Source organism: Pygoscelis adeliae, unplaced genomic scaffold, assembly GCF_000699105.1.
Source record: "Pygoscelis adeliae isolate BGI_AS28 unplaced genomic scaffold, ASM69910v1 Scaffold10, whole genome shotgun sequence".
In the NCBI taxonomy this organism is placed as follows: Eukaryota; Metazoa; Chordata; class Aves; order Sphenisciformes; family Spheniscidae; genus Pygoscelis; species Pygoscelis adeliae.
The window spans coordinates 1,583,086-1,599,224 of NW_008824053.1; the positions used below are offsets into that span (position 1 = coordinate 1,583,086).

A 16,139-nucleotide genomic window follows, 5' to 3' on the forward strand; every position below is an offset into this window, starting at 1 on the left:
CATGAGGACTAGGACTTGTGGGCGTGAGGCTGCTCCTATCTGTCTATAGAGGGCCTCATCTGCTCGGTCTTCCTGGTCAGGTGGCCTGTAGCAGACCCCCACTGTAATGTCCCCTGTCCCTGCCTTCCCTTTAATCCTGACCCATAAGCTCTCGGTCAGCTCCTCATCCATCCCCAGGCAGAGCTCCATGCACTCCAGCTGGTCATTGACATGGAGGGCGACACCCCCTCCCTGTCTCCCCTTAAAGTGATACTGTAATCTAGACTGGTCTGAGGATCCTTCCCTTGGAGGAGAAAGCCACCAACCAACATGAGTAAAAATTCATTTACCAGTTTGTATTTTATTGGGAATTTCCAACTTTATGAAAATAATTTGCTCAATGTATACTTCATTGTCATATACAACAAGCAGGGCTTCTAGATTAACATTCAGAATAGTGTATCCTCGTTATCTAAAATTTAATAGAGAATATTCAAGTCTGGACCGCTCTCCCACCATGACTTTAGATTTACACTCATGTAGCCATCTGCAATATTCACAACTGTTTCCTAAGATACCTTCCTGATGATAAAAAAGCACCTGTACTACAGGCAAGTCTTAATCCAATACAGTAATTTGGCATTTGAGAACAAGTGACAGAAGGCCAGCACAACAAGAGCTCAAAGACATACACGCATAAAGACATTCTCCGAGGAAAGAAGTCTCCCTCCCAAATAACAAGTTGACAGCCAAGAGCAAAAGCATTTCCATACAGATTTTGACATTTCAGCTGCTTTATTGTAAAGCTTCAGAGTACTCAAAGACATAGAAGATCATCCACGCTCAAGGTTTTGCTTTCACTAAGAGCTGTTGGTTAACATTAACAGCAGTAAGGAGAGTATTGCCTGCTCTAGTTCATCAGTTAATAACTAATATGTTTAAAGTAGAACCAGACGTCTAAGCAGCTAATTAAAATGGAAAATTTCATATACTTAAAATGTGGAGTCATGCAAAAGAGCTTTGGAAGATGAGCAATAAAATAGACTACTGTTTAGATTTAAACCAATCAGCTAAAGTACTCTCTCTTGTAAGAAGAGACAGCATCCTGGGGCTTTTACACAAGGCTATCTGAAAGAAGCGTAGCTTCACAGTCCCAACTAGGGGAAAGTCCCCAGACAGCATTAAAACTTTTGGACAACTTTATCAGACTGGCTTTTGCATCTCTGACTCAAAACTATGCTTGCTTTATTACAGCCACAAAGAACAGATCCTGATTTTTAAACACACATGCATGGGTCCACTTGTTAGGGCACACATGTACTCTTACCCCACTCCACCTTATCAAAGTTGGTTTAACTAGTAAAAGGGACACAAATGGGCTACTCCGCACAAGTAAAATTGACAAATATTCCTCTGAAACAGCAGACAATTATTTAATCTAAAGCCAAATCCTCCCCAAAAGTTATTTATCAAGGTTGCAAATAGGCCCACAGAAGTGGCCAGGAATCCCTCCACTAGATATTGAACATCCCCCTCATCAAACCCACATGCACCCCATCAGCAAACAGACAATTTAAAAAAAACTAGACACAGCTCTTGCCACTATCAGTTTAAAGTCTTTTTGTAAACAATGTTTTTCCCCTCAAATTCTAAATTTCACAAAATTTCAGTACAATCTTTTCTCTAGGTCAGATTTAGGTGACTTGAAAAAGATTAAGGACAAAACTATTATATATCCTAGCAAACATCAGTTGGGCCCCCGTATTACTGTTAGGAAAGATCCCCTTATGGGAAAATCTGAAAAACCTTTTGCGTTATTTCTAGAAGAGCACTTCACACACACAGCATAGCGAAGAATAAGGCAGAATGAACAAGGTTTTATGCCCAGAAGTGTAAATGAAGATTACTAAAGTCAAACAACACAACAGGGAACTCAAGCTCTCAAAGAATATCCATCTGAAACTGCCAGTCATCTTGTTTATGATCTCGTTTAAGTGCATTTCAAGCAAAGCCATCAGTAGTTGAGTCTGTTGGACTGCTTAAAAAAAAAAAACCCCAACCCAACCCTGCAATTAGTGTTTGCTCCACTGCTGTGCCAGGATGTGTCAGTCTGCAAGAAATGCAGGCTTGCTTCTACTGACTATGGTGCATCTGACTGCACTCAGTTAGCATGATTCTAGAGATCATTTATAGCATCGTGGACCAACAAAATAACGTTACAGGCTGAGGTCTGGTACCAGGTCAAAAGACACATGAAGCAGTGAACTCCTCCAGTATTTTCAGCACAGAACATGGACCTCAGACGTTCCTCCTAACTGTGCTAGAAGACCTATATACAGCTTTATTATAAAACCTCTGTTATGGAAGGTAGTCTTCTTCCAACCTCTGTACGAATGGAAGAAAAAAAATTCTCATTCACATGGTATCTTCTGATCAGCACTCCACATATGCGTGGCTGTACACAAAGCTAGACCCTTAAAATGCAAAATGTATGGAAACCTGTGTTTTACTCAGCTATTACCTCAGCAATAGTTTCTTCCCCCTTGGTAACCTGCACATTTTCTTTCCCATTTTTTGAGATTTCAGTAATAGAATTAGTTTGCAATAATTTATCCTTTAGGAAATTACAGGAGGTTTAAGTCAAAATACTAAGTTTGTATTAAAGTGGTAATTTAACAGCTATCTCTAGCACACAGATTTCTGTGGGCATTTGGTGCCTGAAGCATGTTGCCCTACACCGATAAATAGGGAGATTCACATCAATAATTCTGTGAATGCTGCCATGCATATGGTATGCTTATACCATATGTGGCATGTTTATAAGTAGCTGCAGTTAATCAGATGACATTCACCACTACTGAAGAGACAAAAGTGTTCAGTTATTAGGTTGTAACTGGAGTTGTGGCACTCTGCCCTATGCCACCATTGAAACTGCTGCCAGAAAAGCCTCAATAACAGCATCACTGAACGAAACGTTTGCTTGTCCAGTCTAATCCAAACAGCTTCACATTTACAGCGATCTTGGTAAGCAACAACCAGGAAAGCCCAGAACTACTTGAAGCATTTCCATCAGATCTTAAAAGGTGTAAGGATGTCTCAGAATACAAATACAAAGGAAAAGACAGTTCGCGCCGGAGGGGGGAAAAAAAAAGTTACCAGCCTTGATTTGTCAAGGACAAGGGCACATCCTGTGCCAGCAGGCTCAACTCTGCTGCCCCGAAGCCATTCTGCTCCATTTACTGGAGTACATTGGTTTATATAAGCATGTACTAAATACAGAGAGGAAGCTTTCTACAGTTTGAATCTGAAAGACATTTTTGTAGTATTATGCAAACAGGGGTAAAATATGCAGATTTAAGAGCAAAAGCTGTAGAAAAGGAAAAGAAAGATAGCTCATGTAAGAGCAACCAGAACAGCCGTACAGAACAGAGGTAACATATCACTCTTGGAAGAAAAGCAAATGTTGTAAGTCGTTAGCATAACAGACAAACCTTTTCTTCTGAGCTGTAATTTGTGCTGTAACTAGCATCAAAAACACTAGCAAATATCAGTGATAGCAACACTTACCTCACACCTATAAGTAGTGCTATCAGCATTGAACAAATAGGATCTGCTATCATTAGACCATAGTTCTGCATCAATATAGCAGATATGATTACGCCAATACTTCCGAGCGTGTCTGCCACAATGTGTAGAAATACACCTGTAAGAGATTAATTGATATCATTACAACTTGGTGTTCTTAAAGCTAATGGAGTATTTCAAAGACAGGTTACGGAGAAGAGTTGCAAGAACTAGGTAACATGATTTATGCTTGTTAAATTTGTGGTCAATTTTTGGTTAAACACACAGAAAGTGATCACAGGATTTCAACGTATTTGTAGAATATAGAGCATTTGAAGAATTTACATTATTTTCTGCACTTAGCAGTAAGGGGTATTTCATGGCATGGCTATCAATTTAAGCAGTGATTAACAGATGTAGCTAGATTTTTTTTTTCATTCAATACCTACCCATATTACAGTAAAGAAACTCATGTTCCCTGATGCCTACAGACAACAATAAGCACTGTATATGATGGAAAGACTGTTAACAGAAACAGCTCTGTAAAGCTTTGAAAGATGCTAACGTTTCATTGGCAATACCTGTAGAAGTTATCTGGCAAGGAAATCCAAGACAAATGATTTTGAGAATTAAACAATGCTGCGGACATGAACAACTTCACTTTTATTTTGAAGAATAACACACTACCTTAAAAGACAAAGAAACAAGCACTTTGCAGCTAGCAAAAATTTAGCCTTTGGAGCTCCCTGCTGGCAATGACGGGAACACTTATTCAGAAACAGCTTTTTTAATACAATTCTCCATACTCGGATAATCCCTCCTCACAAAAACAACGCACAACTATAAATCAGCTCTTCAGTGATTTTTCCAAGTCTACATTTGTAGCGGGTCTGGCTGGGATGGAGTTCGGTTTTCTCCATAGCAGCCTGCATGACGCTGTCGTTTAGATTTGTGACTAAAACTGTGCTGATAACACCCCAATGTTTTAGCTGTTGCCAAACAGCGCTTGCACAGCATCATCAAGGCCTTCCGTTCCTCACTCTGCCCCCACAGCAAGTAGGGCGGGGTGGGCAAGATGCTGGGAGGGGACACAGCCAGGACACCTGACCCCAACTGACCAGAGGGATATTCCATACCATATAACATCACGCTCAGCAATAAAACTGAGGAGCAGTCTTTCTAAGTCAGCAGTTGCTCAGAGACTTCCTGGGTATTGATCTGCTGGTGGGAGGTGGTGAGCGATTGTCTTTGCATCACTTTTTTTTTTTTCCCCTCTTCACTTACTAAACTTTATCTCAATCTAAGAGTAGTTCTCGCTTTTACTCTTCTAATTCTCTTCCCTGTCCCACTGCAGGAGTGAGCAAGCAGCTGCTGGGTGCCTAGTTGCTGGCTGGAGCCAACCCACCACAGTATTGAAAAATTAAAATAAAATTATGTAAAATTGAGTCTTTTTAATATGCTTCAATTAAAACGTGCCTTTCATGAAAGACTGACTTTCAAATATCTTCTACTGAAGTACTGAGCTTACATATATGTAATATGGTATACTATAAATTCTGGAAGAGGTTGAAAATGTTCTTTTTCAAGGACTACAAACAAGCCAGAAAATCATCCAACAAGAGAAAACAGTGTGTACATTCGGGTATGCCAAATAATTACTACCTCTTACATTACATTATTTTCTCCCTCTTGAACGCTGCAAAAAAATTAATCAAAGCTCAAATTACTGATAATGTAGATGTCAGTTTTATTTACACTAATGTTCAGGAGATCATGGACTCCAAGCAATTTAGAGTGAATTACCATCTTGTCTAAACCAACTGTAATAGCTTGATGAGATGCAAGTTTTAAGCTCAGGTACCCTTTAACAACTATCTCAAATCTGCATTTTTCAAATACATTCTCTCTTAATAATACTGTTTTTCACTTTCCAGAGCGAACATTGCAATTAGGCTCCTAAAGTTTCTGCTTTTAACCACTTTCCTGGATTTTTATTATTTGACTTTTCAGCATCAGTAACAGAAGCTGAATCCCAGCTTTTGGGATCTCCCTTTTAAACTGTGTTGACACTGCATTACATTTAGACTTCAGTGAGCATCTCAACACCGAGCCATGCACAGGGTATGGCACTGCTCTGTTTACAGGTGGAAGGGGACTTCATAAAATAGCTCCTCTAAGAAAAATGTAGTGTTTACCCGGAGGCACCATCTGAAACAGATGTGTGACAAACAGTCACAGGCAGGCAGACCGTGATAAAACTAATAAACCACTGTACTTATTTTCATCATACCTTGTAAAATCTGTTTGCTGGATCCAGCCATCCCTTCAAGAGAATGGTCATCTGTGAAGACAATTATTGGCATATTAACCTACACAAAGGCTCTCTCTAGTGGTATATTCTGTTATGGTCTTCCTTTCTGAAATTTCTTGAACAGACAAGCTGCTCACAATGACTAGCTTTTACTCTAGCTATTGTTTAATGCAGCAATTAAGTTAAAAGTCTTAAAACACTTTTTTTTTTAAAGAAAATAGCACTTTACATAATAGATTTTATATATGTATACATAAAAATAAAAAGATCAACATTTGTTTTTAATGAAAACAAACTGAGAAATAAGACCTTTCTTATATAATAAGAAAAAAAATAAGGCCCCCTCAAGAATACAAGCCATACACACAAACAAGAGTAAGGTTAAATAAATTTGCTAACCAGAAATATTTCACTTAAGCAAGCATTTATACCTATTGTAAAACAACAAGGATAAGACTTGGAGAAGGTAGAACTAAGTCAAAAAATCCTCTCATCCAAGCAGATGAATGCCTCTGTGGAACACATCAGAAAGATTTTAAGAAAAACTTGTTAAAGGATCGCAAATGACTTCCAGTGAAGATATACAATAATTTATGCAAAAGTTGATTCGAATATCAAATTGCACAAAACAGATAGCTACATTTGCTGTTCCACTGGGGTGGGGGGCACGGGGAGAGCAAGGAAGAGGCAGGAGCAGGGAGCTCCTGCTTTCCAACCAAACTCCAGGAGAACACTCGGAAAACAAGCACCAATTTTCTACTAAAAATAGCAAGGAAGGTACACATAAATCTTTTTATACTCTTTGTCACCTCCTGCCTGCAAGTTACCACGCTATTCCCTGCTCTGAATGGGTACATTTTCAGTCACATCAGATTCTAGTTTATGGCTTAGGCAGGAAGGATTGACAACCCTGCATTACAACAAGGCTTTCATTTGTATTGTTTCAAATAGATAGTAACCACACTGTCTCTTCTCCCATAGTGAAGGCTACCGATCATATTTTGCATGGATGTCTCTTCACAGATTGTTTGCCTTTATAGAAAAGATTTAAGCACAGCTAAGATACCAAGTACCTTTTTCATAACCAGCTTTAAAACAGATTACAATTATACAAGACAGGGAAAATCTTATATATCCTCCTAGCAACCAAGTATGACATATCAATGCCTAAGTACCCAAAGTAAAATTGCTTGTTCATCTTTCTTAAGATCTTGATCTGTAAGATTATTCAAGTGAAGAACACTAGCAAAGCAGCTTAACTTGTCCATTGATTTTAATGAAAAATTGAAACAAAGCACTCGATAACTAATTTCACTATATTGCTATAGCATACATCTGTTTTATCTTTTGCCAACACGTAACATTACAATGAACATTCAAAAAATGCAGGTAAAGCAAAACCTTTAAAAACTAAAACTGAACTTACTGCAAGTGAAACAGCACTTACCAAAATGAGCCACAAAACATGGTGATGGCATAGCATACCACACATTTAGTGAAACTACTTCCATATATGCTCACAACAAGCTGCCAGCACCCTCTCTTTTTTTTCAGTAAATCATTAATAGCAAATTTAAATTGAGTCAAGATGGTCTGTGACATTAACTAAGTACTTACCATGACAATAATCCTGACCATGAGAGTGTCCATGGCTATGGCCACGATCATGAGCGTGTCCATGAGCGTGTTTATGTTCATGGCTGTGACCATGACCTCCGTGACTGTGTCCGTGGCTGAGACCACCATTAAATAGAGAATGGCTGTGTTCATGCCCTATAAACAAATATCACCATCAGAGTATAAGTTTAAGTGTTGAATAAAAGTATGCTTACATTTGTTTCTAAGCTACTCGAAACCTATTAATGTTTTAGGTCGTGTTAAGGTATGGCTTTAAGTAAGTTAAGAAAATTAACACAAGCTGTTTGTCATCTAAATCTATGCTGTGCAGCTGTGTGATACATACCTGATTTGAGAAGTCAAGTGCTTTTATACATTCTTACTTCGAGACAAGTTGTGCTACACTTTTAGTACAATTTGGAAAATGTACACATAATTAGATAGAAGCACATTAAAACCAGCTGTTTTAAGAAACCAGAAATCGGCTATCATTCACACATTAAAAATTCAAGCTTAAATTGCTGCTTAAAGACCAAAGACTATTTTCTGCCATCAGTCTGTATCAGTTTATATGTTAAGCCGAAAGAGATACCAATTAGCTTTGCAGAAAAAAAACCCAAACAAAATGTTTACCATATATATTTAGGCAAATAAATTCTGCATTCAAATTCAAAAGACACTACGTTGAGAAGCACCTGAGGCTGAATCATCCCATACTTAAAATTTGGTTCAGACACTGTTTTGTAAATTTTCCAGCCAGGACCTCACTTAACTCCAGCTTAATTTTGTCCAAAAGACACTCTGCAAATCACTTCCAGTAAGGTGCAGAAGAGTGCATGTTCCAGAAAGCAGATTCTGGCATGCTCGGTCTTCCAGTTAATAGATATTAACATGAGAAGTACGGTAGTGACATACTAGGGCTAGTGATAAAACATGAAAGTCAATATTGCAACAAGTCACATATGCATTTGGCTAGGATTGCCACTAAAAAGACATTAAAATTTAATCCTGGGGTTCTCATTGGAAGATTATAAGGTCCTGGAACACAGGGTGCCAAGAAAGGAAACAGTACTGAAAATTATAGACATCCTACCAGAGCCATGTGAATGCCCATGACCTCCGTGTTGAAAAACAAATATTCCTATAAGATTTACAATGAATCCTAGTATAGAAACAGGAAGAAGTCTCTCATGATGCACGTCAGGAGGCTCCAGTGCTCTCTAAAAAAAAACAAACAAATAAACCCAACAAACCAAGAAGCAAATGTAGAGTTCTACAATCTCTTTGCATTATTAAAAGGCACTGAAAATAATGCTTAGATACAGGAGCATTTTCATACAAACAGGCATGTATAAAGACATAATTAGAAATTACTCAGGACTTACAGTTTTTGGGATGGTACACAGACTAATTCTTACTGTCTGAAGCTGAAGTTTTATTAGTAAAGCTGTGAAAGTACAATATAATATTCTGATAGTCTAGCTAACTTTTATCATAACATTTCATTGTGCTGTGGGATGTGGCTCAATACCATATGAAAACATTCAAGTTTGTTGTCATATGTGGATTGCCCGTCATCCAAACAACTTCCGAGAGTCTAGAACGTCATTTCTTCCCTTCTCCTTAGAATGGTGAGGGGATGAGGGGAACGAAATGAAGATTGAGAACAAATTTGGCATTTTTCAAAACTTCTAAAATCTAGATTTTTTTTTTTTTAGTTCTTTTTTACCCTACTCTCTTTGGAAGTTTCTTTTCAATGAGACATTATAGGCCTAACACAATTTGGATCTGAAGCTAAGTGTTGCAAGAGTGAACATAATCAATTTCAATAATTTTATCCCCATTAAATATGCTCTACAAATAGAAATGTGACAGTTGATAGTGCAATTGACTTCATAACATACCTCAACACCTTCAGAAAAAATGAAGAATGCTGTAAAGATGAGGAATAAACCATTTACAAAACCAGCAAGTACTTCTGCTCGAACATACCTGCAAGAAACAAAAAAGCAAGAACAGATATTACCACCTCCATTTAAATGCTGAAAATTAAGAGTGGAACTTAAGAGACTGGAGTACAACCTTGTAGTTCTCAAACAGCTGTATTACACAGAGATTTGCTAAATGGAAGGCGCAATATATAAACTACAGGTAAGTATATGAAATTCACTATGTTGTATTTTGACAGAAATTACTTGATCTAGATCAGCCATTACCTGATCTAGATGAAAGAAAACTTTCAAATACGTCAAAATCTTCCCACTTAAGATCATCTCTACTGATAGTTATGGTATAAACAGATCTTTGGAAGCCACAAAGTAAGATAAGCATGCGAGATGTAATCAAAGTCTGCTGATGTAAAATCCTGTTTAATATCAAACAGCCATACATTAATCTGCTCCCCCTCTAGTTTTTGGGGGATTTTTAGTAAAAGTTTTAAGTAGAAATTAATTATTTCAGCTACTAAATTTTTCCAATAAAGAACAGCCAGGTTAGAATAACATGCAATTCCAATGTAGCAAACATCAGACTTAATAAATTGTGGCTTTTCTCTAATAAATGGAACACCAGCTGTTTAAATGCAGAGCAGTAATTAATACAGAACCTGCTTTCATTGCAATTATTTCATGGTACAATCAATTCTTCCTAAATTGATTTCTAGGCACACTGGAGTTTCCACCTTAATTAAACAGTGCTTTAAGTGTCAAACTACATGACCCAGGCTTAGGCAAGACACCTGAAGCTAGATGCTGACATTCAGGTCAGTAATGCTATGGGGAATGCAGCAACCCACGTTACGGCTCATTTGCTGTTAATTGATCACTATCACCAATTAATAATATTGTATCACCAGTATTGTTTTATAGGGCACAACTGCAACGTGCAAGGGAACAAGTGCCCTTCAAACAGAACCAGCTGCAGCAGCTGTATCCACGAAGGGCGGTACGGAATGACATACCTCAGCCTTGAGGATCTGTGTTAGTGGTAGCCACAGCTGTTGAATCCTGCTGGTTCTGAGAATAACCTCAGGTGCAGCGTCACTGAGACTTAGCTCCTTTCAGTTGTAACTTTCTGTTCCAAAGAAGGCATGGGGCACCAGGAGTCCGAGATATCTGAGATTCCCTATAACACATCTCACTGCGCTGTGAGGACAACCCCACGATGCGGCTGCTCTTACTTTACTGGTGCCACAAACACATGACAATGGAGGACCACTTTCTGCTGCATAACTTGTTTCCACTAGTATGATCACAGAGATCTTGGAAGTGATAAACCTGCTCCCCAAAAGCAATGCCTTCACTTTTTTACTGTTTCTAGGGGGATATTAACTTAAAGGTTTACATAACTCACCTTAAAAACCCACCCTTTCAACACAGCTTTTCCATGTTCTGCAAAAAAAGGTTTTGTTCATACAGTGAAAAATTACCACCTAGACATTTACTAAAATACATTAAGGTAACAGCCTGAAGTTTCTTACCCATATGAGAAAGCATCGTTTGACCTCCATTTTGAAATAACTGAAGCTGCTAATCCAGCCAATAGAGCAGTACAGTCAAAAAACATATGAAAAGAATCTGATATTAGACCTAAACTGGAAAAGAACAGGAAAAAAAAAATGTTATGTTCCATACACTACATGTTGAGTATGAAAAAAACAGCATTTAATCTTTTACACACTAGCAGAATACACTGTGTGTCTAAGCTTCAGACATGGTGTTGCCAGCACAGAGGAGAAACCCACACTAGATCACCAATACAAATATGATGACAAAACTGCTTTTGTCAGCTTAGGGGAGGCACTTTGGAAGAGCCCTTGGCAAAAAAATCCTCCTAGCATATGATTTTGGTGGTAGCAGGGGGGTGGTTTCCACTGACACAAATCAAAGCCCCTGGAGTAGCTATACTCACAGCCGCATCTCTTGCCAACGTAATTCTAGTGGCAGGTATTTGTCCTTATATTTCGATTTATAGTTTGACCATATGAGCAAATTTGGCTGGAAAAGTGTATACACAGAAGTTTCATTTAAATACTGACCCCACGTATGTTTGTAAAAGCAGTATTTTACATCTAGTTAAAAAAGAAAATTGGGTTTAAAGAGACTGCTTTTGAGTATCTATTATACACCATGCATATAGGTTAACTAGTGCAATAACACTAAGACTGTTCTGCTGAAGACTACCAATACCACCATAGTGATGGCACTAAGCATTTACAAAAGCAATATTCTCAAATCCATTTTCAAACTTGATACTTTGGCAGAGTCTTCACACACAGGGAAAATTTGGTCAAAAATTCTTTAATGTCTGCAGTAAAAAAAACCCCAATGAATCAATCAAAATAAAGTTTCATAAAATTTTGACAAACATATGCCTGTGACAAAATATTTTAGGCCTGTAAAGACTGAAGTCTTCCACTTATAATTTATTATGTCAAACATTCCAAGACTGTAAAGTCTACTTCAGCATAGCAGTTTTCCTCTCAAGCATTTTATTTCAGAACTAACACATCATCAGATGAGAACTTGTCTTTGATGTTCATTCACACTGAAGCAACTTGACACCTTCTATGAGTAGGGCAGGCTAAAAAAAATGGAGTTTCAGTACACAGGGAATTCTAAGATTATACTCTCTTTTGCCTGAAATAAAAGCAGGACACCAAGCAATATACTTGTTAAGTACTTTTGACTACTACACACCTTTCCTAAATAGCCACCTTTTATGTTTACATCTGTTTTTACATTTTACCTGAGCGGAGAAGGCAGCCCCTGATAGCACTGCCAAAGCACCAGACCTGCTTTCTTTTTAATCTATTGCTGCTCAGTCTCCAAATTTCCAATCACAAACCTTCAGCCAGTGTTTTAGCCTGAATCATAAACAGGTATAGAATTTATCCAAGATGCATCTAGTTCTTCTCACTATAACAGACTATGATGAGAGAGGGATAGGTAACTACATTACTTCACAGCAAAAAGCAAGGTTTCCAGCATCCTGATTTCCACTGGGATCACACACATCCAAGGTTAACATACTGTGGTGAAGCTACACTAAACCAAAGGAAGCAACAATAATAATCCTGAGAGCACAGAGCTCTATCAACGATTTTAAAAAATAAAAACGCGGACAAGAGTGCTAAGTTGCTACGGATGGCTGCCTTTTCGTTTTGCTAAGGGTAAAGATAGCAATCATTTGCTCCTTTTGCTGGTGATCACCATTACTCTTCTAGTTTGACTGGAATATGTCCACACAGAAATAAAAGCAAACAAATACTTGCTCTATCTGTGCTTTCAGCTGAATGGATCCAAGCTAATTCCAGTTCAAAAATGATAGAGTGGTATTAGAACAATGATGAGCCGCTGCTTGTAAACCTTTAGTCCTCAAATCTTTGCCTTATCAGCTGCAAGGCATTGACTAGAAGACACACACTCAACTTTGATCTAGAAGCTGAAGGAAGCAGCTGCTGAGATACCACTTCTAAAATGGTTTATTTCAACGACCAATACACAACTACAGTCTTGACTGGCAAACACGGGAAAAGTTTAGCATGCTGTTCTACCCTACAAAGTTCAAAGCAACTTAACTTAGTTCACGAGTTACCCAGTCAGTAGAACTCGTATCAGTTTGTAGGCTGTATGTAAATTGGATTTAACACCACACACAACAGTTACCAAGTTTTACTAAATTACTAATCATAAACAGGTTCTGTAAGTCTGCAAGGAAGTATGGGCATCAAAACACAAGAATTGCTTCATGTTTGAGAAGGCATTTGGTACAGAGGTACTGATGTGCATTTGTTACTACAATTGTCCCAAAAGTTCCCTTTTCCCGACCCTTTGGTTGTCTAAGAACAATTAGTACACAACTCAGTTCTTGGAAACTGAAGAACAAAAAGCAATTACTGGTGGTAACAAATTCTAAAGGACAGCCATGTTTTCACACTGAAGTCAAATACAAAGTTTCATTAGCCAAAGTTCGAACTACTTCATGCTAAGAAACCAAACCATTTCAGCCTGACTGAAATAAATTTCAAGATTAATCTGATGTGTTTCAGATGAAACACTCAACTGTAGAAGAAGTGGGTTTGGAGGAGAGGAGACAGAACAGAAGTCTTGCTCTCTCTCTATATTTACATATATACTTTATGCACACATACAGAAGTATATATACATACAACTATAACACATTTAAGGCAGAGGACGATGTCATGATAAATTGTCCTCAGGTGCTCTAGCTGCCAAAGCAGGAAACAGATGAAGTTTTTCTGAACAAACTTTAAAGGAAGACCAAAGGTTTTAGCTGGATGCCCGTGAAGCAGCAGAACGGAATTCCCTATCGAATTCCTGAAGGGTGTAGGTGGCAGCTTCCCCCTCCCCAAAACCAGGTGACATCCCTAGGGAAACAGCTCATTTTAGGTTTGGTTCTGAACAGTAAGGAAGATCCAGTGGGGAAAAAAACCCCACAAAACACACCAAACATTCAGGTAGAAGGTAATTAGGGTGACAGTAACCATAAGTTTGTAATAATTATGAAATGGAAGGAATAAGCATGGCTAAACAGAGATACCTAGTGGTTTCTGAGGTTTGGGGGTTTTTTTATAGAGTCTCCTGGGAAAGAGCGTATAAGGGCTGTTACTGAAACAAAATCCCATACTAGCTCTAGAACCAGAAATCATACAGCAAGTTACCATGGCGCTGTGCCCACACCTGCAAATCTCACAGAGGCAAGACTTACCATAGGTGCAACACCAACACAGCTGTGCTGCTTTCAAGACCTAAGCTAACATCTCCAAGCAGCCAGAGGCATGTGGATTGATCAACAGGGGTCACTACCGACTGTGTCTGCAACACACTTCACCTCATGGCATAAACATGCTCTGTATAATAGGTACAGCTATAAGAGATTCAACTGCACAAACGATAGGAAGCCTAGTAAGAGGCCAATCTGATTTCATCTGAGGCTTTTTTTAAGTGACCTGTAAATTAATCAGACCTTAAAAAACCGGGTGCAAAGCGATTTCTAAAGTAAACCAGCGATCCAGTCAACCACTAGCAACACGGGATGTACACAGGAACTTCCATTAGAACTGGGACACATCATCCAGAGTATAATCTAGTAGAAACCCTCACAAACTCAAACACATTGTGTCTAAATGATTAGACATAATCATAGTCTTCCATAGTTGATTTAATAACACAAGTTTAATACCAAATTACACAAGTATGCATGTAATAGTATTTTAAAACAGAACAGCCCAAGTTGCAGATTTTGACTTTAAACAAGCTCTCAGCTAGCAAAATACCACATCCAGTTCTGTTGTCTGCGCTTCAAGAACATCAACATACCAGAGTATTTGTAAGAGGATCATATAAACAATAAAACAGCTATGTGAGTTCAGGAAACAACTTACTTGGCAAACAAAAGCTAAGGAGAATGTAAGAAGTAATAATTAAAACAAACAAACAAAAAAATTAAAACTGAAGACTTTTAGAACTTGCCGACAAAAATTTGGGGGGCTAAAATCATAGACTTGATTTTGAAATAAGAATATCCTAGTCAAAGAACTCTCAGCAATCTGCTTAAATTTAAATGGATAAAAGTGTAGTTTTCAGAATCACAATTAAAAAGAAATTCCTTAGCCTGTGGAAGCCAAAGGAAGAATCATCTGAATAACCATGGCAGCCTGTTAGCCTTGCTATCTTACACTCACTGACATCATCAGGGACACCAGAGAGAACAGAATTCAAGATCATGGTCCTAACTCTTGCAGCATCAGGCACTGGCCATACCCAAGACAGGCCACAGTGGAATAAAGAAGTGCTCCAAGATGATACAGAAAATCCCCTTTACAAACGTTCCGTTTCTGCATCTCTCACACGGACAGCAAAGGAGCTGTGTCTTTCAAACTCAGGAAATAATTTTCCCTATAGGGCTCCTTGTTTGCTTGTTATATGTTTGTTCTTCCAAGGCGTGAACCGTCTGCTTTGACTGAAGGCATTCCTCATTACATCCTCTGCTACTCCGCTCTATTTAAAGAGATACTTGCTAAGATACTGTTTTGTTCTAGCCCAAAATCTAGGCTTAATGTAAAGATACCTGAAGTTAGTGACTTGAAATATAAACAAGAGGTCCAACTAACAACTATCCAGCAAATCCCAATTCTTAATCTCTATAATGAACAAAAATAAGTAAGAGTCTTCTCAAATCCAGTAAGCCCAATTCTTCTGTAACAAATTTCTGGCAAGCGTCACTTCAGTTTCTCAGTTTAATTATCTCATATACAGGACTTTTTGTGGTATAGATTTCATTTCTGGTCACACTACCAAAAAAATCGTTATGCCTAAAAGATACATCAGAACGAACTCACATGAACACAAAGCTCTTTATACCTGAACCATTGAGAAAAATATTTGCACCTCCTGAGTTATTAAAAAAAAAATATCCATACTTGAATAAACAGGCTACGCATACAATAATCCTCACAAAGTGAATCAACAAAGTCAAAACCAAGCACATTGCCAAGACAGCCTGTGCCTGAGATAGCACTGTGCTCCTACTAGTGCTAGAGTAGCAATTTCTGTAATCAAGGTTAAGGATTTTATAGTACAGTGCGAGAGATTCAGAGGAAAATGATAAATAGTAGGATGAAACTGTTTCCAAATCCGCATTCCTG

General features: G+C 38.2%; 1 protein-coding gene across 1 annotated transcript in view; it reads right to left on the reverse strand.

The window, feature by feature from the left end:
• Nucleotides 1–16,139, reverse strand: part of SLC30A7 (solute carrier family 30 (zinc transporter), member 7) — a 34,951-nt gene that overhangs the window by 15,183 nt on the left and 3,629 nt on the right. The window contains exons 3-9 of the mRNA XM_009333854.1: nt 15,749–15,806; nt 10,950–11,104; nt 9,376–9,463; nt 8,565–8,691; nt 7,472–7,627; nt 5,834–5,884; nt 3,547–3,682 (exon numbers count right to left, since the gene is read on the reverse strand). Coding sequence (XP_009332129.1) covers nt 3,547–3,682; nt 5,834–5,884; nt 7,472–7,627; nt 8,565–8,691; nt 9,376–9,463; nt 10,950–11,104; nt 15,749–15,806 — 771 coding nt within the window. The remainder of the gene's footprint in view (nt 1–3,546; nt 3,683–5,833; nt 5,885–7,471; nt 7,628–8,564; nt 8,692–9,375; nt 9,464–10,949; nt 11,105–15,748; nt 15,807–16,139) is intronic.